General features: G+C 41.0%; 1 protein-coding gene and 1 non-coding gene across 3 annotated transcripts in view; both read right to left on the reverse strand.

The window, feature by feature from the left end:
- The window catches only part of NPLOC4 (NPL4 homolog, ubiquitin recognition factor), an 87,549-nt gene that overhangs the window by 54,870 nt on the left and 9,637 nt on the right, over positions 1-23,042 (reverse strand). For both annotated transcript variants that reach the window (XM_077166206.1, XM_077166207.1), the window contains exons 3-6: positions 13,705-13,817; positions 4,900-5,076; positions 2,603-2,651; positions 1,712-1,806 (exon numbers count right to left, since the gene is read on the reverse strand). In XM_077166206.1, coding sequence (XP_077022321.1) covers positions 1,712-1,806; positions 2,603-2,651; positions 4,900-5,076; positions 13,705-13,817 — 434 coding nt within the window. The remainder of the gene's footprint in view (positions 1-1,711; positions 1,807-2,602; positions 2,652-4,899; positions 5,077-13,704; positions 13,818-23,042) is intronic.
- On the reverse strand, positions 22,369-22,471 carry LOC143689179 (U6 spliceosomal RNA). The gene has a single exon (XR_013178641.1). It is a non-coding gene; the product is annotated as a U6 spliceosomal RNA (small nuclear RNA).

Below are 23,042 nucleotides of genomic sequence, written 5' to 3' on the forward strand. Positions count from 1 at the left end.
CTGTGCTTTGAAATTTATTGTTTTGTATATATGTCATTTTTTCACAAAAAAGAAAGAAAAAAGTCGACTGTGGTGATAAAAAAATATTTAAGCCTTCTAGCCTCCTATATTCTGGAGCAGCTAGAAGGAAAAATCTGAGAGAATAGTATGGTAGCCTATGACAGACTCTGGGATTTGTTCTGTAACCACTTGTTGAAGAGCGCTTTGAAAACTATTGCTTTTTTATTTCTTTGCTTTGCATATATGTTATACTATATAATAAAAAAGTTAAAAAAAAAAAGCTGTGTCACTGAGAAAAACTGAAGTTCTTCTATTGTTTCATTAATTCACCAACAACTTTTACATTAGCCTAGTACTTTCACATTTATTTAAAAAATTCTTATTCAGGGGAAAAATTTTATAAGGATACATAACAAAGATATTTTTACTCAGCTTTTAGCCAAAATAAATATTATTAGAAGGCCATCCCCGAGGAAGTCCTAGATCCTGCACCGAACTTGGGCCAAATCTCTCAACAAGTGGCTTCATCCTCTACCCGTTTTCTACTCACCAACGTCCCACCAATCCAGTCTTATCTTCCACCTACCAACGGTATGTCAACACAACAGCCCTGAGAAGCACGACTGTCACCAACCTGCAGGCTGACAGCACCTACCAATGCCCCCTACCCCCAAGGGACACTGTGCTTCCTGACCCAGGCCGCCAAAAGGCTGACCAAGTTATATTATGCCAGGATAAATCTAGCTCAGTGATTTACTGAGCCTTCCCCAAGGACAGGCCAAGAGTGAGCTTTTACTCCTGGCCTAACTTTAAAAAAAAGTCATTTTCAACTATCAGTGGGTTGTCAGAGAAAAGCTATACAACATTCTTCACAAGATGGTGCTGACTCAGGTTCAGCTACTATGTCCTCTTGCCACGCTGATGGGAATTATAAAATAACAGTCACAAGTCATGTTTTTTTGGCAAGGCGTACATGCAGCCAACAGAAGGGGCTGCCAAGGCAAGTACTTAGAGCAGTGAAAAATCAAAATACTTTTAGGGTGCCCCTTCTTGGCTACTGTGGATGCCTTCACTGTGAGCCTAGAACAGCTGTGGTACAGCTCCTGCCCCCCCACCAGCAGGCAGCTGCCTGGCCCAAGCCTGTAGACGGCACTACTTAGGCGCCACTAGTCTAAGCCCAGTGACAGCTCTGGTGAGTCAGCTCCTGCTATGGCTGTAAAAATTAAGCTGAAAAGTTGGGAGAATTCTAGGGGAAAGGGCCGACCCAAGCTGTGAAACAGGAGAGCTATGATGACCACAGATGGTTTCATTTTTCTAAACAGCAGAAGGATGAGTTTAAACTGCACCAACGCGGCACAGTTTTGCCACGCCTCCCCCAACCCCTTCACATACCCCTTGTCTGGCCCATGTTTGCTGTGGAAGGCCCATGAATTCCCCAAAAGTATGAAAGCACACAGTATCAGCCTGGTATCTGCAAGCACTGAGCCCTGCAGTGGACTAGCAAGATGCCACAAAGCCATCCACCCATCTGCTTCTTTTGTAGAATCAGGGCAAAATTGATGACTTTCAATGCTTCGTGTCCCCACTTCGATCTTCACTTTTCTCAGTTATACTCACAGTAGCTATAAAGCAATAATGCCAGAAAGACAAAAAGGATTTCCATACGCCAAAGCTGCAGCTAGTGCAGCCCAATCACGTTCCAGTTGCTTACTTGTCAGCCCCACCGGTCAGCTTTCTGATGTAGGCATGAAAGGACATGTGCTTCACGGGAGGTTCAAGATGGTTTAGGTAGTCCTCATCAAAGGGCTGCCAAAACACACAGAGTGAGACAGTGTGACCATGCACCTCTGGGATAAGGGGAGGATGGAAGGGCAGAGGGTACAGAGGAGGGGCAAGATGGGAAGGGGAAGGGGAGGCGGGAGGAAGGGAGAGGGAGGAGAAGGCAGCCGAAAGTTGACTGCTCAAAGAAATAACCAGGCAGTGTGCAGCCTCTGCACATCAGGCCCCATGGAGAGTGACAGGGTACAGGTGCTTGGTTTTAATGGGTCATTCTAGATCAAAGCCAAGCTTTTCTTTGTGCCTCAGCTTTCTCTTCAAATGGGAAATAAATGTGTGCCAACTGAATGGAAAATTGGTGAAGGCAGGTAAGTTCAGGAAAACTTAGTGAGAAGAAAAGCTGCAGGTGAAGTGAGAGGAGACCCCAGAAGACCACCAGGCTGGTCCAGCGGCCACGAGCTCGGCAATGACCACCAGCCATTGGCACTGCCAGGGTGACTCAACCTCACCAGGACACACTGGTAGGAGAGATAGGAGACTGAGGGCAGAGGACATCCAAACGATAACAAGAACACACATCAACAGGCCCAGCTTTGTGTCACATTTTAAAGGTCCTGGAAGTACACTGGGAAGGCCACCCCTGCAGTGGCACCAATGCCAGGATGCTCATAACCCATGGGGAAGACCACGCCTACAAACCAAGGGTCAGCCTATCCCCCCACCTTCAACCACGAGGATGTAAGGTCCAAGCCAGAGACAGTCAACTTGTTACCCCACTGCATAGAGAGACCAGGAGAAGCATTTCAACAGCTCTGTGGGCTCTTACCTCTAGAGGAACACAGTGCACACACTTTCCCAAAGGGCCATGCCGGCATCTGAGGACAGTAGGTGAAAAGAAGCACACAGTGGGTTAAGTGTGTTTGTTTTTCGGTTGCTCTTCCAACATTTTGACATTTAAATAGTACATTATATTTAATAAAGTGTTTCCCTGTATTTTTTATTCTAACAGTCTGGTAGTTATTCTAAACATTAGAACAAGACCACCAGCCCATTGGCATGCAATTTCACGAACATTAACTGCTAAAAATGATACTCACAAATAAGAAAAGTGAATGGATTTAAAGTCAATTTAACTGAAAATGTTACATAAATAAGAAAGTTGCTGTGTGGACATGGCAAAAATCCTGAGAGTGGAATATAAACAGCTGAAATTTGGTAAACAGTTCATATACATTTCGGTAAAAAGTTATAAAAGACAATCACATCTGTGGTTTTCATACATTTTTTCAGTTACAAAAATGTGGAAAACTCAACATGTAAAATATAAAAACAAAGATGCTGGTGGGAAAACAGAGCTGGCAACCCCTCCCTGGGCTCTGCCAAGCGACGACATCATCATTCAATGAGACCCTTCTTCTTTTTTTTTTATTTTTTTCCAGTATTTTGTGTAACCAAATTATAAGCCAAACTTTATTTTATTGCTTACATTTTTCTTACACCCCATCTAGGAACATTTGCTTCCAACTACCTTTTCATATAATACTCACTAGAGGTTTTTTATCATGCAAATATAGATTTCTCTTTCAAAAGTGTTCATTTATTTACATTGCACTGATTTGCCACCTTCAAATATATATCTTCCAAAAGGAAGAGTTGGAAGAATAAGTGCTACAAACTATGATTTAATAACTTATAGACAGTGTATCTGTGTATCTAACTAAACTAAATACCTCCACAAACCCACTGCACTACAGGCAACTCGGGGGGACTTCTGGGTGAAGTCTTCACCCTGATGTGAATATCTGCTTGTTCTATAGTCTAAATAAGAATATCTGGGTTATGTCTTTGGCTGGTCAGTTGATTTATGGGAAGAATATGTAAAAGCTACATATAACTACAGCAGGTCTCCAAGATCATTATCCTATTACAAGTTCCTAAAGATACAGAACTGATCATATGGGAGTTTTAAGAATAAATGGCCAGAATGCAAATGCATGGTTACACTGTATAAAATCAAGTCAACTATCCTGTGGATCCTTGTCTGTCTCTTGTTTTGACTTCAAACTCTTAGAAGGAAACAATGAGACCCTTCTTAAACTGGGTGCAGAGGTCCTGGGAGCAAAGATGGCCTTTGTGTCTCCTCAAAGTCTTTTATTGATAATCTGTAGCATGAACACACACACACACACAAAAACACACACACATGTGCATGAGTGCCTAGCGATCCCTAATGGAGCCACAGAGATGCAGATCATGAAGGGAGAGTTAGCGCTAGGTCCCTGGGAGAAATGCAAATGGAAGAAGAGTGCAGTTAATGGCCAGGGCTGTCAGCTGGCTGCAAACCCACCACAGCTGAGCACTATCGGTGGCTCCTTAATCTAAGACATAGAAGTTGCTAATGCAGCATTTGGAATCCCAATATTTCAATGTCAGCACCCTATCATGTCTGCTGAGTTTGGCAGTTAAAAAAAAATGCCATTACAGATATCAACAGCCTTCTTCCAGAGAGTCTCATGTCACCGAGTATAAAGGCAGGGGTTTCTAATTTGTTTCTTTAAAAAGAATTGCAGGAAATCTAAGATAAATGTAACCATGCATAAGCATTTTATATAATCTAGGTAAAAAGTGAATATTCAAAGGAGCCAACAAAACCTCAGCAAATAACATACTCACTAACACAGTGGAGAGAATGTACCCCGCAAATATAAGAATTTCTCTATTGTTATCAAATCAGGTATTATGAACTACCCTGAACTAGGAGGCTCCTTCCTCTCCTCAGCCCACCACACTCTCCACCACTGTGCCCGGTGGGTATATTTCCAAGGGCACATCATTTGAAAGACCTGGTGGTTTAAGGTCCCTTTCTTCCCCAGGACACCTTTCAAATCTGAGTGTTCAAACACTTTAGAAACATTTAAAGTACATGTGGAACATATCTTGAGATCAAACAATGAAAAAAAAACAAACAAGATGATTTGAAGTGAAATTTAACCTAAAAACAGGCCAAACTTAAAACTTCCATTTTTACATTTCTTCACAAGATACTTAAAACAGGACATATTATAAATACTTCACTTCAAGTCTAGGGGCATGGAGATAGCCCAGGGTGGCAGGGGCACTTACAGCTGTGGGTCCCGGCTCCTATAAATTTTCCCATCCTGCTTGCTCAGGTACTGATCGATCTCATCCTCCTCCACACTGGGAGCCCCGGTAGCCTTCAGCCCCAAAGATGGTGACGTCTCCATCTCAGAGGAGGGCCCAGCCAGGTTCGAGGGGAACAGGAACAACAAGTCGCCATGTCTGCTCAGACACAAACATCACATCAGTGCCTTCCAGCATTCTACCTAACTGAGCTGCACAGATGATCAACCCGAATATGTGACTCTGACATTCACAAAAAAGCAAACTGTAATGGTCCTGAAATGTTAAATAATGAGGTTTCTAATTTTAAGAGATCAGAATTCTTTTAATTTCTCATATCATTTTTGACTTTATAAAGATCAGTAGCAGGTTCTCTATAACTGTCATTTAATTTCTCTAAAATTTTATTTAAAGATTTGTCATATGCATTCTGTACATATTTAACTTTATATAAATGAGCACATAATTGCATGACACATCTTGGGTTTCTAAGGGTATCTTTTCACCCTCACTTTTCCATTTTTTGCTTGGGTTTCACCTTCTTGTTTCATTCCTCTGTCTTCTTTTAGCTGCCCCATACACACATTTTATCCATATAGCACACAGCTTTTAGATTTTCTCCATTCACACAGATATATACGGAGGAGTTGTCATTGTTACACAAAAATGGAACTCTCCTGTATAGATTACCGTAATGCCTAAATACATCCTAAAGTATATTAAGCAGATAATCAAATAGTATTGGCAAAGCCCCTTGAGAGATGGGAGAAAGAATATGGAACTATTAAATTTTACCATCACGGAACCCCCAGATACTGGGTCAAACTTTAGAGACACCCAAATCAATAGGACGTGCCCTCAATTCTGAGGCTTACTCTTGTGAATCTTACGGAGGTAGCAGAGAAGCTTAGACTACCTATAGGCATGCCTAAGAGTTACTTCTGGAGGACCTCTGCTGTTGCTCAGACGTGGCCTCATTCTCTCTAAGCCCAATTCTGCAAGTGAAATCACTGCCCTCCCCCCTACGTGGGGCATGACATCCAGGGGTGAAAGTCTCCCTGGAGATGTGGGGGATCACTTCCAGGGATGAATTCAGCCCAGGCACTGTGGTATCAACAATTACATACTGACCAAAAGGGGGAAAAGAACTATAACTAATAAAATATAAGTGGAAGAGAGTTCAAATAGAATGAAGAGGCTACTCTGGAGGTTGCTCTTACGCAAGCTTGTTAAACCTTACTACCTATCATAACCTCCCAATCCCCAACCGGGACCACTCCAGCCAATCCTAAAGAACACCTAGGGCAATATATAAGATTCCACAAGGGTTCCATGCACTACAGTTACTTTCCAGAAACTTACAACCTCCAGATGGGTCCCTGAACCAGATAAGTCCTGAAACCTAGCCCAGTCTCTCCAGAACATCAGATAATTTCATCTCCCTATTCCAAATTACTGACAGACCCTTCCAATATGAAAAATTTACAATGACCACAGCCCAAACACCCGTAAAGAGAAGGATGTAAAGATCAAAGGTGATGGTAGAGTTATACAGTGAAGATAGGATTTAACAAACGAATATGACTGCAGAATCATTAAATTGCTATCTTTTACTCTCCAGTATCTTAGAGTAGCAAGAAGTAAAAACCTAAAACTGCGGAACTGTAACCAATGTTAAACTCTGAAATATGTCCTACAACTAACTGTGGTGCTGTGCTTTGAAATTGATTGCTTTTTTTTTCTATATATGTTATTTTTCACAACAGAAAAGAAGGAAAAGAAGTCAATGGCGATGATAAAAAAATATTTAAGCCTTCTAGCCTCCTATATTCTGGAGTAGCTAGAAGGGAAAAAAAATCTGAGAGGATCTAGGCCATGACAAACTCTGGAATCTATTCTGAAACTACTTGCTGAAGAGTGCTTTGAAAACTACTGCTTTTTGATTTGTTTGCTTTGTATATGTGTTATACCATACAATAAAAAAGTTAAAAAAAAAAGGGGGGGGGGCTATCAAAGACACACTTTTCTTCTACTTGCTCTTCTTACTCAACACTCCCTCACAAAAATCCCTCCAACACAACCCATCTACTTCTAATGGGCACTTTTTAATGGCTGCACAATATTCTCCATCAAAGCCAGCAATGGGTGCTATGCAACACTCACCTTGAGGGACCCTTATAGTGCAGGCTTTTGCCACCACAAGCAGCACTCAGGAAACATCCAAACACAGATGCCACATGGTTTTATTTCAGTAGGGCAGGTAGATTCCAGGAATGGGATTGTTAGACTAAAGGGCTTCTGTTTGTCTCTAAAGCCAATGATATACTGCTTCCTTCACACACACAAAAAAGCTATAACAATTCACATTTCTACCGGAAGTATTTGGTTTCCCATAATTTTAAATGTAAATAATGCTCTTCCTTTGACCAGCCTCACATTGCTGACTTACTGAAGGACTGACTAACACCGTCAAACTGTTGCAACCTAAGGTTAAATAAACATTTTAAACTCATGAATAGTTTACAGAAGCACTGTGGGTTCCTATGCCTCTGCAATTTCAAGACCACAGAGATGGTTTGCTGCATGAAAACATCAACATAAGTCTTAGAGAGAAATAGCACAGAGAGAAATAGCACAGTATTACCACTAGATAAATATTTAACTGCTGTCAACAAGATAAACACACAGGAGAAAAAGACTGAAGAGCAGACTGCCAAGCATTAAACCAATTAATAGCAAGAAGCAACATGGAAAGCCAAAGGACAAAAGCTGTGAGGACACATGGCCATTTAGCGACTCAGTTGAAGCCTCCTCTTTATTTCTGTACTCTCCTCTTTCTCAATATTTCCTTCCATAACTTAGGGGTGATTACACAGCCAAATATTAATCAGAGAAGTATGTTTTCAGCAGTAGGTCAGATCATCCTAACCACTCCTCAGCTATAAAATACTTGGCCCAGCTGCTAGATCAATTTTAACAAATACACTTTAAAACATATTGCTGGTAGTTCCATCTCCCTACCCCATATTATTGACAGCCCCTTCCAACATGAAAAAGTTAGAACACCCCTGAAGAGTGGGATAGAAAGATCACAGTTGATGGTGGAGTTATACAGAGAAGGTAGGGCTTAACAAACGAATATGACAGCTGAATCATTAAACTGATATTTCTTTTATTCTCCAGTATCTCAGAAGAGCTAGAAGTAAAAACCTAAAATTAAGGAACTGTAACCCATATGTGCCGGTTTGAATCTGTGGTGGACCCCAGAAAAACCATGTTCTTTAATTCTCATTCAATATTCCTGGCTGGGAGCATTTTGATTGTTTCCATGGAGATGTAACCCACTCAACTGTGGGTGGCAACTTTTGATTAGATAGCTTCTACGGAGTTGTGACTGCACCCATTAATCCTTTAAAAGAGGAAGCATTTTAGAGAAGGTCCCTTTTTTAGAGCCACGAGAAAGCCACAGAGAAAGCAAAGCAACAAGGCCAAGAGAAGAACAGGGGCCACCAGCCAGCGACCTTTGGAGCTGAAGAAGGAGACTGTCCCCAGGGGTGGTTCATTACATAAGAAGCCAGGAGAGAAAGCTACCAGACTGTCAGCATATTCGCCACGTGCCTTCCCAGTTGAGAGAGAAACACTGAACCCATCGGCCTTTCTTGAGTGAAGGTTATCTCTTCTTGGTGCCTTAATTTGGACATTTCTATAAACTTCCTTTAATTGGGACATTTTCTCGGCCTTAGAACTGTAAACTAGCAACTTACTAAATTCCCCCTTTTAAAAAGCCATTCTGTTTCTTACATATTGCATTTTGGCAGCCAGCAAACTAGAACATCACACCAAACTCTTTACTCTGTTCTACCACTAATTGTTGTGCTATATTTTCAAATTTATTGCTTTTTTGTATATATATTATTTATACAAAAATGAAAAAAAGTTGATTGTGATGAGAAAAATATATATACTTATTCCTTCTAGCCCCCTATATTCTGGAGCAGCTAGAAGGGAAAAATCTGACATGTTAGTATGGTAGCCCATAACAAACCATGGGATCTGTCCTGTAACTATTTGTTGAAGACTACTTTGAAAACTATAGCTTTTTTCTTTCTTTGCTTTGTATATATGTTATATTACATAATAAAAAAAGTTAAAACACATTGCTGAGCTCTAAACAAAGTGAAGGAGATCCCCATGGGTCCCAAACACTGACAGCACACTGAAATGAGAACGGTAAGGGGACACAACTCAACGTGACCCTCTGGGCCAAGGCCACTCCTGGGCCTGTCTGGGGTTGACAGAAGACTGGGCTCTGAACCTACTACCGAAAACAGGATGCTGGGCCTGAGACTCCCACCAAAAACCAGGAAGTCTAAGAGCTGGAAAAACCCACCAGCTGGAAATAGAAACTAAGCATGAATCCCCTCCGTTCTACCCACTGCGGAGCAGGGAAAAAAGCTACCTCAGAATCTGTAACCAAAGACCTTCTATGTCATGCATCCAGAGCAGAACTGATAGTACCTGGTTCAGCAAACCAAAAGATAAGAAGTTAACTCAAAGCAGTCCTAGGTCAGCAGTGCCCCCTTGTGTCAAAGGAAGCAAATACAAACCTCTGTAGAAAAGTTAACTAAACCCAGGTTTCTTCAGGATTCCCAAAAACTAAAGCATGGTTGAATATAAGCTCTTAAAAAAAAAAAAAAAAATGTGGGTACATAGATGGTTCAATGGTAGAATGCTCACCTTCCACGCAGAAGTCCCGGATTTGATTCCCAGAGCATGCACCTGACCCCTATCCCTCCAAAATCACCAATGTACAAGAGAAACAAGCCATCATGAGCAGAGTAAGAAGACAAGATTTCGACAACCAAACACTTCAGATTTTGGAATTATGAGACCTAGAACATAAACTTATATAAGAAATGCTAAATAAAGGACAAAAGGAAGAAAGCATATGAGCAACAAGGGACAGTTCTAAACGACAAGGTGGAATTCTGACAGGACAATGCAGAAGGGTCACACCTCATATGGACAGACAGAACCATGAGACGGCACACCAAACCAAGACCAATGGCCAAAGGACCCACATGAGATCAGTTCCTGTGGGAGGGCAGCTGAGAGGAGCAAGTATGCATCTAGCAGGCCAGAGAACAGGGAGGCCCTGCCCAGCCCCTGAAGACATACTGGAGGCCCGGAAGTACCAGGTGAGAGAGCAGGGTTGGACCCGGGAAGGAGTTTGGAGAGTGCAGCCCACGCACTCAGAGGTCAAGCCATGGCCAAGAAAAAAACACTAGGAGTGAAGTCAAAGCCAGTGGGATGCAGGGCTGACAAAGACAATACCCAAACCCCAGCAGGCACAGAGCCAGAGCTGGAAAAGGGGAGGAAGCAGGTGCCATAGCCTTCACCATCACAGAGAAACAAGGGAAGAGGGAATGCTGTTCTTCAGAGCCTACTGTGTGCGATGTAGGGAAGCAAACAGCACACAAGCAAGGACAGGACGCCCTAATTCTTTTGTCCCCATATCTTAGAGAACCAGGACGTTCAGTGAGAGAAAACAGAAGCTATAAAGAAGATGTTTAAATAAAGCCCTTAAGTTTTGAATGTGAATCCAAAATGTCAGCATGAATTTGTGAATTATTTTATATCTAAAAGCAGCAATACATTACCTAGCTCCAACCACTGCAAAGCCCAAGAACTAGGGGCCACGCCAGTAGAAACGAGCACCTGCCCTTCTTAAATGACTGCTTCCCTGAGTACACAAATCGCAGAAGGGGCAAATATCTCTTCAAAGGGTCCCAGCTAGTCAATGAGAACTGAACAGTGGGTGAGCAGCACTAAGCTGTAATCCACCACTGAATCCACGGCCCCAAGCACTGAGCATCACTGACAGCTGACATCAAAACAGAGTGACCACAAGATCCCTGTGCCTCCCAAAGAAAGGGCATGTTAAGCCTATGGTCTTGCTGAAGGGACGGGACCTGAGTCTGACGGAGCCTTCACACCCAGTTTCCAATCTTCAGGACACCCAGAGGACAGAGGGCAAAGCGCCAGATGGACCGGCACCGTGCAGCCAGCAATCCCGGCCAACAGCCCAAGTTCCTTCAAGAGATACAGTTTAAGAAAAAAAAAGGGAAGGAAGAAGAGTATGAGGAGGAGTAAAAGATACAACAAACATTTTAATAAGCAAGACCAAACTGCAATGTGTAAGGGATGAAAATCTGTGTAACAAAACAGTAAAGAAATGCAAAGAAGTGGCATCCACAGAACCAGAACACTGGCTACTTTCAGGGAGAAGCTTCTGGGGTGGGCTGGCAAGGCTCAGTATCTTTACTTGGGAGGGGCTTGCAAATGTATTCCATATAATCATTTATCAAGCCATATACTGTTCTATGAGGCTATCTATATGTTTTAATTAACACTAAAAATGAGTTAAGAGCTAAAGAGAATATGCATGTGTGCACACAAGCAATGGGAGAAGGGAACGGGTAAAGGGCAGAAATGAACAAGCCTGATCATAAGATGAAAGTTCTTCAAGATGGGTAAAGGTATCTGAAGGGTTCATGAGCATTTATCTACTGTTATATATGTTCAAAATGTTCAATAATAAAAAGGTTTTTTCCTAAACAACCAACCAAATTTGAAAAGAAATCAAACAGAATTTTTTAAAGGGAAAAACACAATCACTGAAATAATAGAGGATGGTGGAGGGGTAATACTTGAAAAGACAATGGAAAATGTTCCAGAAATGATCAAAGGTAAGAATCTGCAGATAAAAAAAGCACAATTTGCATCAAGGAGGATGAAACAAACAAAACAAGATCCACATCAAATCAAACAGAATCTAGAGGACCCCAAGGCAAATAGAAGATCTTGCACACTTATGTTTATAGCAGCATTATTTACAATTGCCTAGAGATGGAAACAGCCCAAACGTCCATCAACAGACGAGTGGCTAAACAAGCTGTGGTATATACATACGATGGAATATTACACAGCTGTAAGACATAATAAAGTCAGGAAGCATGTAACAATAACAACAACAAAAAATAAGCCAGATGCAAAAGGACAAATATTGAATGACCTTGTGTATGTGAAATAAATAGAATATGTAAATTAATAGGAACAGAAAAAAGACTACAGGGTACCAGGGGCCAGGGTGGGGGATGGGGAGTCAATGCTTAACAGGTACAAAGTTTCCGTTTGAGGTGATAGAAGTTTTGGTAATGAATGATGGTGAGAGTAGCAGAACATGGTGACTATAATGAACACCAATGAACTGTAAACTCGAAAGTGGTTAAGACGTGAAATGTTATGTCATATATATGGTACCACACACAAAAGATACTATAGGATAATTCATAAAAACATACATTCTGAATGTCCCATCTGGGACTTTCTAATGTCACAGGATCTCTGGTATAATACAAATATTACACACTAAAGTTCTGATCACTTGGTCTCAAAGCTGTTTTACTCTGTAACCTCTCTTTCTTGTAACCAACTGTTAGAATAGCTGAAGAAAAAAAAAAGCTTTCATATCCTGAGTACTCCTCTTGTGCAGGTGCCATACAAATCACTTCTCCTCCACAGCAACCAGCAATCCCCCAAAGGAGGCACCACTGCCCTTTGCAGACACAGCCGGCAATGCCCACAGAGGCTAAACACTGTCCCTAAGACATGCTGCAGTGAGGGATGGAGTGGGAACTCAGTCACACGACTGTCATGAGAAACAATCCTTGAGATACACAAAGTCTTTACAAACTAAGAGGAAAGAGGAGCCGATTAACATTGAAAATGGACAGAAACAACAGTGAAAGGTTTTATCTAATTTCAGTGGGAGGTGAACAGCAGGTGCCCAATAAATATTTCCTGAAGAAAAACACAAATGAATGCTGTAATTATACTTTTTCCCCTAGATATACTAATTTGTGAACCTAAAAATGACCATCCAAGTTGACAAAAGAGCAGCCGGCAGCTATCCATGGCCCAATGGGGGGAAAGCACACTGCACCGTAACAGAGGACCAGGCTGACTTTACGGGTGTTGAGTAGTGGGCCCGGAACTGTTGTAAACAGGGCTCAGGACACTTTCCATACCAGGCCAGGGAGTAAGTGGCTTTGTGAGCCACATGGTCTCTGTTAAAACTACTCAACTTTGCCCCTGCAATGAGAAGACAGCCATGGATAATACCTCACCTAATGGACACGGCTGTTATAGCATACCTTCACAAAACTGGGGGTAGGCTGTCATTAACCAACCCCTGTTCTAGAGTAACTACAAGAGAGTTGCATCCTTCAAGCCCCTGCTGGCACTATCGATTAACTTCAAGGAACAATGTGCTCTTGGGGACCTTGTCGGCAAGAAACGCAAGAGATGACAGGTATGCTTAGCCAGCCTTAATCCTTCTCCCTAACACACAGGGCTGGAGGCAGAAAAGACACTGGTTTCATTTCTTCCCACAGAACAACATTCAAGGTCTTTTATTCCAGAGAAGACGCTGAGTGTGCAGCTTACCCCATTTCAGTACATGGACCCAAGATGATAAATCTTTCTCTTCAATGACATATATCTCAAAATATTGCAAAGTCAATCAAATCTGGCTCAAGAGTAACTGCAGATTCAGTAGGACTGCTGAATACCTTGCAAAAAATATGATGGCTTGAATTCTGGCTGGTGAATAGGATTGTAATTAGAGTGAGGAGAGGAAGAAATAGGATGAAGTAAGCCACCTCAGGCCGACATAGGGCCGTAGTTTCCTCCCCATTTCCAGAGAGCTCCCCACTGGGCACTTACTTGATTTTTAGTAGGTTCAAGGATTTGTTGGATGATGCTGTTATTTCTCCAGTCTTGTTTCTATTGATGTAAACTGAGAAGCCATTATTTTGGAAGCCAAACTCCTTTGCAACCTAAAATAAGCCCAAAAGAAGAGGGATTTAGTAAACCCTATTAAGTATCACTGCATACCACATTCATGCCAGGCCAGTGGGAGAGCACACCCACACTTCAGGGTTAAAACTGCTCCTCGTAAACCAAATTCCTCTTTTTGTTTTGTTCTCCTTTGAGGAAATTTGTACCTTTCATGCAGATATCAATTAAAATGAGAAAAATGGCCAAAAAGAAGCAAAGCTTTTGTGTAAATGAGACTGCATGACACACTTGGAGTCTGAATCAAGGGAGAGTCAAAGCCATGTCTGGAAACTCTACTTTCTATTCTTGAAATAAATCATAAAAACGCAGTTTCAATCTTAAAACCCAATGACAGAAGAGAAATCAAGTGTGGAATGATATCATTAATTCAGTAATAAACACTGCCAGACATTCATTCATTCAACAAATCTACCCAGTTCTGTGCATCGGGTGCTCAGAACAAAAAGTAACTAAGAACAAGGTTCTGGCCACTCTAGAGGGGAGACAAAGCAGCAATGTGAGGAGAGAAAAGAGCCTGCCTGGTGTGGAGCCAGGAAAGCAAGAACAAGTACAAAGGCCAGGAACGGGCTTGGGAAGAGAGAGACCAGTGCCAGTGAGTAAAAAGGATTCCTGAGACAAGGCTGGAGCGGCAGATGGGAGGCAAACCACACAGGACCACATGGGCTTGGGGGAGGCATCTGGAAACCTTCCCAAGAACAGTGAGAAGCCAGAGAGGGGCAGAGACAGGGAGGTGGCCAAGTCTGCTTTCTGTTTCTTCAACACCACTCAGATGCAGGTGGGAACAGGGCTGCTGCAGAGATATCTGTCAGGCAACTGAAGCAGCTGTCCAGACAGGAGAGGACAGTGGCAAGAGGCAATAGTAGAGATGGAGAGAGGAGTACAGCTTCCGGTTATCAGTTTAGAGGTATCATCAATAGCCCTTCTTAATGGATGGGATGAGGGGACAGGAGTGGAATAAAGGAAAGGGAGGATAAAATACTGATGCTGAGATTTCTGGCTTAAGTAGCTGGGTGGAAAGTGAAACCTGCTAAGGGAACCATTAAAGTAAAGGTTAAGGGAGCTAGACTGGAAGGGAAAATCAAGGTTCTACTTGTACTTTTAGATTTGAGATGATTATCAGATAACTCAGTAGAGGGTAGGTGTCTGAGCCTGGTGCCCAGAAAAGAGGCCAGAGCTGGAGCTGTATATTTAGCGCCCATGAGTGTAAAGCAGGTTTTCAGAACCCTGAAGCCAATGAAATGACCTAGACAGAACAGAGTCCCAGGCCCTCCAGCAGGAAGCCAGAAAGAAGAAGAGGACTCAGAAAAGAAAATCGAGAGAAACAGCCAATGCAGGAGGAAGAAAACTAGCGAGTGCAGAATGCTGCAGGAAGTGAGTCCTACACACGGGGATGGGCTCTAGGACACCCACAGCAGGGCTACTCGTAACAGCCAAGGGCTGGCATGTCCTCTACGCCCACCAACAAGAGAAAGGAATGCACCAAACAGCAAGGAAAACAGTGAACAGCGTGTGAGTCAATCCCTTCACAATGCTGAGTTGAAAAGATAACAAAGGCTTCTGCTTGTGACACAGTAACTGGTACAAGAATAAAGGAAGGTATGTTTAGAACATTAAGGGAAATATGGTTAAATGAATGAAGAGAGAGAATGTCACAGAGAAATAGAAATTATAAAAAAGAATCAAGGGTGCACAGGTAGTTCAGTGGTTAGAATGCCCACCCTTCATGCAGGAGACCCGGGTTTGATTCTCAGACCATGCCTCCCTCCCCCACCAAAAAAAAAAAATCAAATGGAAATTCCAAAACAGAAAAATACAGTAATTGAAATGAAGAATTTGCTGCACAGGCCTGTTAGCAGAGAGAAGATGATAGGAGGGTATCAATGACCTAAACATGAATGAATAGAAACAATACAGTCTGAAGACAGAGACGTGAAAGAAACATAAGCTCAGGAACCACGGGACAATATCAAACAATCTACCATAAGTGCAACAGAAGTCTTGAAAGGAAAAGAGAATGAGCATAGGGCCAAAAAATATTTGAAGACAGGATGGCGAAAAACTGCTCAAATACGATGAAAAAATCAACTAATACAACAAATAAGAACTTAAAATTAGGTCCAAGAGTCACCGCCAAGAGAACCTCTTTTGTTGCTCAGATGTGGACTCTGTCTCCAGCCAATACAACAAGCAAACTCACCACCCTCCCCCTGTCTACGTGGGACATGACCTTCCTGGCAACGTGGGACAGTAATCCTAGAATGAGCTGAGACTCGGCATCAAGGGATTGAGGAAACCTTCTCGACCAAAAGGGGGAAGAGTGAAATGAGACAAAATAAAGTGTCAATGGCTGAGAGATTCCAAACAGAGTTGAGAGGTTATCCTGGAGGTTATTCTTACACATTAAGTAGATTTCACCTTGTTAGTCAAGATGTAATGGAGAGGCTGGAGGGAATTGCCTGAAAATGCAGAGCTGTGTTCCAGTAGCCATGTTTCTTGAAGATGATTGTATAATGATCATCAGTTTTCGCAATGTGACTGTGTGACTGTGAAAACCTTGTGCCTGATCCTCCTTTTATCTACCTTTTGGACAGATGAGTAAAACATGGATTAAAATAAATAGGGGGAACACGTTAAAATAAATTTAGTAGATTGAAATGCTAGTGATCAATGAGAGGGAGGGATAAGGGGTATCGTATGTATAAATTTTTTTCTTTTTTCTTTTTATTTCTTTTTCTCAATTGACGCAAATGTTCTACTTCTAAGAAATGATCATGATGAATATACAACTTTGTGATGATATTGTGAGTTATTGATTATACACCAAGAATGGAACGATCATACGGTAAGAATGTTTGTGTTTATATGTTTAAAAAATAAATTAATTAAAAAAAAGAATAATCTTTGATTTCTCTTAAGAAACGATAGAGAACAGAAGACAAGGGAATGACTTCCTTAAAGTACTAACTAGGGGGAAAAAAGAAGAACAAAAAAACAACTCAAAATTCTATATCCAGCAAAAATATTCTTCCACACAAAGATAAAATGAAAACATTTTAGATAAACAAAAACTCAGAGAATTTGTCGCCAGCAGGCCTCCAGTACAAGAAACACCAAAGTAAGTTCTTCAGGACAAAGAGAAATGATATAGATGGGAACTCAGCTGTACAGAACATTACAAGAAAATAAACAAGTAAGGCAGACATCACAAAGCTAAGAACTCTAAATTATACAATATGAAACAAGAACCTTAAATATCACTTTTGATTGGCTAAAGGCAGGGACAACACCCCCTCTGTCAGCATGAAGCTGTTACAGAAGACTGACCTCCCCACCTCAGCACCCTTAAGATTAAGGGACAGAATTCTCTGAGAGGGGAATGAGGCAATTAGTGAGGGAAGGAGAGAAGGGAAAGGGACATCCAGCCACCCCCACCCCCACACACCTAGCCCTCACTCAGGTTGGCACCGGAAAAGAACCAATGAAAAGTACAGCTCATCAATCTCTTATTAACATAACCACAGGTGGAAGGGCCCTCCAAGTCCTTTTAATGCAAGGATCCCGACCTCAGAGCGTTTCTCCTCCTTTGGAGAACACCCATGCTCACCCCTTTTCAAGTGTGTACTTTCACAATGCATTAAACTTTGGGGCTGTTAAAAAAAATATTGCCACCAAATTCCAGTAAAAAGACAATGCAGGGCTGGAATGAGACCAACGGAGGAGTTATATGTGCTTCTCTGCCTCAACAGGCTTACCTACAATGTATTACCTTGTTATATTTGTTTTTCACCCATGACTTAACTTTTAATATGGAATTAATCATAAAAGCCAAACGAGTATTTATTCACTATTTGAAAAAAGTTGACTTGATGAACGTTATCTAATAACCCTATTTTCTACAGATAAAAAAATAAAACACATGGATTAAAAGGTAACTCCAAATCATTTTGTTATTCTGAAAATCATGAAAACAAAGTCTTTCAGATTAAGATTCTGCATCAGAACTACTGTAGAAATTATATTTATAATTAATTGATACCATGTGTTTTTATATATTTGTCTCAAGCTAAAGTGGCATTAATAAAATGAAGCATCTGGAAATGAAAGCCATGAAACTTGTATTCCCAAGTGCAAAAACAGTATGGAAGACTAAAAACAATGTCTTTGACTTTTCAGTAAAACAGCTTAAACATAAATAGAAATTTAACAATTCTGGCATGCTTCTTACTTGTCAAAAACATAACGTTTTCATGTAGATAAAGTCTTGCAAGCTACTGCCAAGAATGAGAAATCTTTTACCAGGAGCTTAGCTTTATTAAAGTTGCCATGATACTCCTGAGATAAAAGGAAATTTCCAAATCGGGGAGGGGGACCACATGGCCAGCCCTTTGAGTGTGAAGAAAAGCTCCCTCCATGACTACGTGGCAAGACCTTGATGCTTTATACATCACAGAGATGTAGCTGCATTTTCAACACTTTCTATGGTGCACTGATGAGAAGTACTGCCTCTGAATTCTTTGACCTCTTTACCCAGAAACAGAAATCTAACATGATACACTAGGTGTTTCAAAATTAAATCTCCACAGTGACACAGAAGAGCACGATGAAAATCTCAGAACTTCACACTTACACGAGAAATAAATAAAACAAGAAATATGGTTGGAAAAAAATCTAATATAAACATTTACAATGGAAGATAACAAAAAGAATACATGGTATGAGTTCATTTATATCAAATTCAAAAACAGTGAAACTAGAATCTTCATCAAGTCAGGAGAGAAGCCATGTAAAAGAGAGAAGGCTGTACCCGGCAAGGCCAAAAAGGCTGCTTCTGGAGCCCGGTACTGCTCCCAACTTGTCCTGGGTACTTACTTTACCCAATCATGTGGCTGGACGTATTTTTCAAGCATTTTTTGTCTGTATTTTATTTCACGGTTCTTCTTTAAGAACAAGTAAGAACAATACATGATTGAAATAAAGTATTTACAAATACATCTAAAATAGCAATTGTGTAAGTATAAAATAAAACTGTAAATGACAAGGGAAGGCAGGTGCTACAGCACTCTCTTTGTGGTACGTAAATACCATTTGTTCTTACATTCAATAGTGGCAACTTCCGGGTAAAGATGGCAGCTTAACAACGTGCGCATTTTAGTTCGTCCTACAGAACAACTACTAAATAACCAGAAACAGTACAGTACAGCTCCTGGAGCCACGATAGTGACTGGACACACAGCGTACCCCAGTCTGGACCAGCTGGACTGGCTGCGAGCTCCCACAGAACCGTGAGTTCCCAAAGCTGCAGCAGCCAGCGCCCCTCCCCAACAGGCCACTTTCCAGAGGGGAAAGGAAAGGACTTTACCAGCAAGAGGGACTGGGCACAATCAAATGCCAGTTGTGGAATTAATTAACAAATTCTGACTACTAAAAATAGGCCCCCAACTTAGGTGAACCTGATCAAAGCGGAGATTGCTCATTTTTGCCCTGGCGCCAAGGGGGCAAGACTGACAGAAAAAGGGGGAAAAAAAAAAAAAGAAGGAAACAGAGGTTTTTGTGGCTGTGTATCTACAAAGGCTTGACTGCCTCTGAATACAGCAGCAGGACTTTTCAGGCTGCAACTGCCCCAGGAATAGGTAGAAGTGAGCTCTTTTGGGGGCTTATCTGGAGCTTGTGCCTTCCCCAGGGGAGGGGTGAAGCCCCACCCAGGTGGAATCTCTCCATCAAGGAATTCAGGCACCAGGCCTTGGTAATTTGAAGCCATTAAAACCAGCCTACAACCTCTCTGTCTCCACCACACCCCAGCAGGGAGAGTCTGCCAAAATTAAAGGTACCACATCATATTATGCTGGTGGGACCTGCAGGCAGACAAGTGTCACATACTGGGCAAGATAAGAAAAACAGAGTCCAGAGACTTCACAGGAAAGTCTTTCAACCTGCTGGGTCTCACCCTCAGGGAAAACCGACACAGGTGACTCTTTCCTCCTGATAGGAGGCCAGTTTGGTCTGGGAAAATCTGGCTGGAGTCTATAATATCTAAGTAGACCTCCTAAGTGTGTGGGGGGGAAAGGCACCACACAAGCAGGGCAAGAAATAAGAAAACAAGAACTGAAAAATTCTCCTCTGTTAAACAAAACTTAAGCTAAAGGTCCAGATAAAGCTGAACGTAATGTCAAAGAACAGAGAGACAACAAATTCATCCAGCAAGAAAACCCTAGATAAAAGAAGTGAAAGCAATCTCCAGAATAAACTAATTAAGGTAATTAAATGCCTAGACACCAGTAAAAAATAACAAATCACACTAGGAAAACTGAAGATATGGCCCAGTCAAAGGAACAAACCAACAATTCAAATGACATACAGGAGTTGAAACAATTAATTCAGAATGTACAATCAGACATGGAAAACCTCATCAAAAACCAAATCAATGAATTGAGGGAGGATATAAAGAAGGCAAGGAAAGAACAAAAAGAAGAAACCGAAAGTCTGAAAAAACAAATCACAGAACTTATGGGAATGAAAGACACAGTAGAAGAGATGAAAAAAACAATGGAAACCTACAATGGTAGATTTCGAGAGACAGACATAGGATTTCAAAACTGGAGGACAGAACATCTGAAATCCAACAAGAAACAGAAACTATAGGGAAAAAAATGGAAAAATATGAGCAAGGACTGGGAATTGAAAGACAATATGAAGCGCATGAATATATGTGTTGTGGGTGTCCCAGAAGGAGAGAGAAGGGAAAAGGAGGAGAAAAACTAATGGAGGACATTATCACTGAAAATTTCCCAACTCTTATGAAAGACTTAAAATTACAGATCCAAGAAGTGCAGCATACCCCAAAGAGAATAGATCTAAATAGACATACTCCAAGACATTTAATAATCAGAATGTCAGAGGTCAAAGAGAAAGAGAGGGGATCTTGAAAGCAGCCAGAGAAAAGCAATCCATCACATACAAGCCCAATAAGACTATGCGCAGATCTCTCAGCAGAAACCATGGAGGCGAGAAGACAGTGGGATAATACATTTAAATTATTAAAAGAGAAAAACTGCCAACCAAGAATTCTATATCCAGCAAAACTGTCCTTCAAAAATGAGGGAGAGGGCGGGCCGCGGTGGCTCAGCGGGCAAGAGTGCTTGCCTGCCATGCCGGAGGACCCCGGTTCGATTCCCGGCCCCAGCCCATGTAAAAAACAAACAAACAAACAAAATATAATAAAAACAAGAAAATGTTTAAAAAAAGATGTTTCCCTTTCTTCCATCCTTCCTTCCTTCTCTGTCTTTCCTTCCCTTCCTCCCTCTCTCTTTAAAAAAAAAATAAAAAAAAAAAAAAAAAAAAATGAGGGAGAAATTAAAACATTTTCAGACAAAAAATCACTGAGAGAATTTGTGACCAAGAGACCAGCTCTGCAAGAAATACTAAAGGGAACACGAGAGACAGATACGAAGACAGAAGAGAGAGGTGTGGAGAAGAGTGTAGAAAGGAAGACTATGAGTAAAGGTAAAAAGAAGGAAAATTAGATATGACATATAAAATCCAGACGGCAAAATAGTAGAAGAAAGTACTACCCATGCAGTAACAACACTGAATGTTAATGGATTAAACTCTCCAATCAAAAGACATAGTCTGGCAGAATGGATTAAAAAACAGGACCCATCTATATGCTGTCTCTACTCAAAGTACACAAATGGACATTTACACACCAATGTTTATAGCAGCATTATTAACAATTACCAAGAGATGGAAACAGCCAAAATGTCCATCGACAGATAGTTGGCTAAACAAACTGTGACATTTACATAAGATGGAATATTATGCAGCTGTAAGACAGAATAAAGTTATGAAGTATGTAACAACATGAATGGACCTTAAGGACATTATGCTGAGTGTGATTAGCCAGAAACAAAAGGACAAATACTGTATGGTCTCCCTGATATGAACTGACATTAGTGAATAAACTTGGAGTATTTCCTTGGTAACAGAGACCATAAAGACATAGAAATAGGGTAAAATATTGGGTAATTGGAGCTGAAGGGATACAGATTGTGCAACAGGACTGAATATAAAAACTCAGAAATGGACAGCACAATATTACCTAACTGTAATACAATTATGTTAAAACACTGAATGAAGCTGCATGAGAATGATAGAGGGAGGAGGGCTGGGGCATAAATGAAATCACAAAGAAAGATAGACGATAAAGACTGAGATGGTATAATCTAGGAATGCCTAGAGTGTATAATGATAGTGACTAAATGTACAAATTTAAAAAATGTTTTTGCAGGAGGAAGAACAAAAGAATGTCATTACTGCAGTGTGCTGAAAATAGATGGTACTTAGTATTTTAAAATTAAAAAAAAATTCAATAGTGGCTTCTATTTGATGCAATACAGCAGTAAAAATACTACAATCCAGTTTTGGTATAAGCATGTGCATGTTTGTATGTGCATGCAGACAGACGATATATTGGTGGTTATTACTGGATAGTTGCACTTCAGGTGACTGTTCCCCCTTTATACTGTTTTTTTTTTAAATATGGAACGCTTCACAAATTTGTGTGTCATCCTTGTGCAGGGGTCAGACTAATCTTCTCTGTATCATTCCAATTTCAGTATATGTGCTGCCAAAGCAAACATTCCTTCTCTATACTTTTTCTGTTTTCTTGAACCTTTTTATGACAAATTTCTATTCTTTTTGTAATCTGAGAAAAGGATTTTCATACTGGAGAAAATATACCAGAGTAATTAATGTTTTATTGTTGCTGTTGTTGTTTTCAGTATCCTGAAGCAAACATCCCCTAAACTTCAGGGACTAAGCAGTCAATACCAACCTATATCTCACCTGCTCAACCACCTCAATGACCAACAGTCATGTCTGTACTTCCCTCTACAACACAACAAGCGATGCAGAGAGAAGTACTAGGATTTCAGGAATATTTCTGAAACAAATAAAAAGTCAGAATTGTAACCCTGTATTTTCAAGTTTCTCTGGAACTTTCTGAATTTATCCTACTTGACAACTTTGCATCTGATACCAGCACAAAAGTCACAAGTTAAAAACAAAATCCTATCTCTAAATATTTATCACAGCTTTAAGTTCAAGAAATTTCCCTGTTACAAAGCCTTAGAAAAGGAGAGAACAAGTGTATGCAGTTCCTGCGATTCTGGTGTTTAAATACATCCCCCCAGTTTGTTTAGCAATAG

The sequence above is a fragment of the Tamandua tetradactyla genome, chromosome 6 (genome assembly GCF_023851605.1).
Source record: "Tamandua tetradactyla isolate mTamTet1 chromosome 6, mTamTet1.pri, whole genome shotgun sequence".
Classification (NCBI taxonomy): Eukaryota; Metazoa; Chordata; class Mammalia; order Pilosa; family Myrmecophagidae; genus Tamandua; species Tamandua tetradactyla.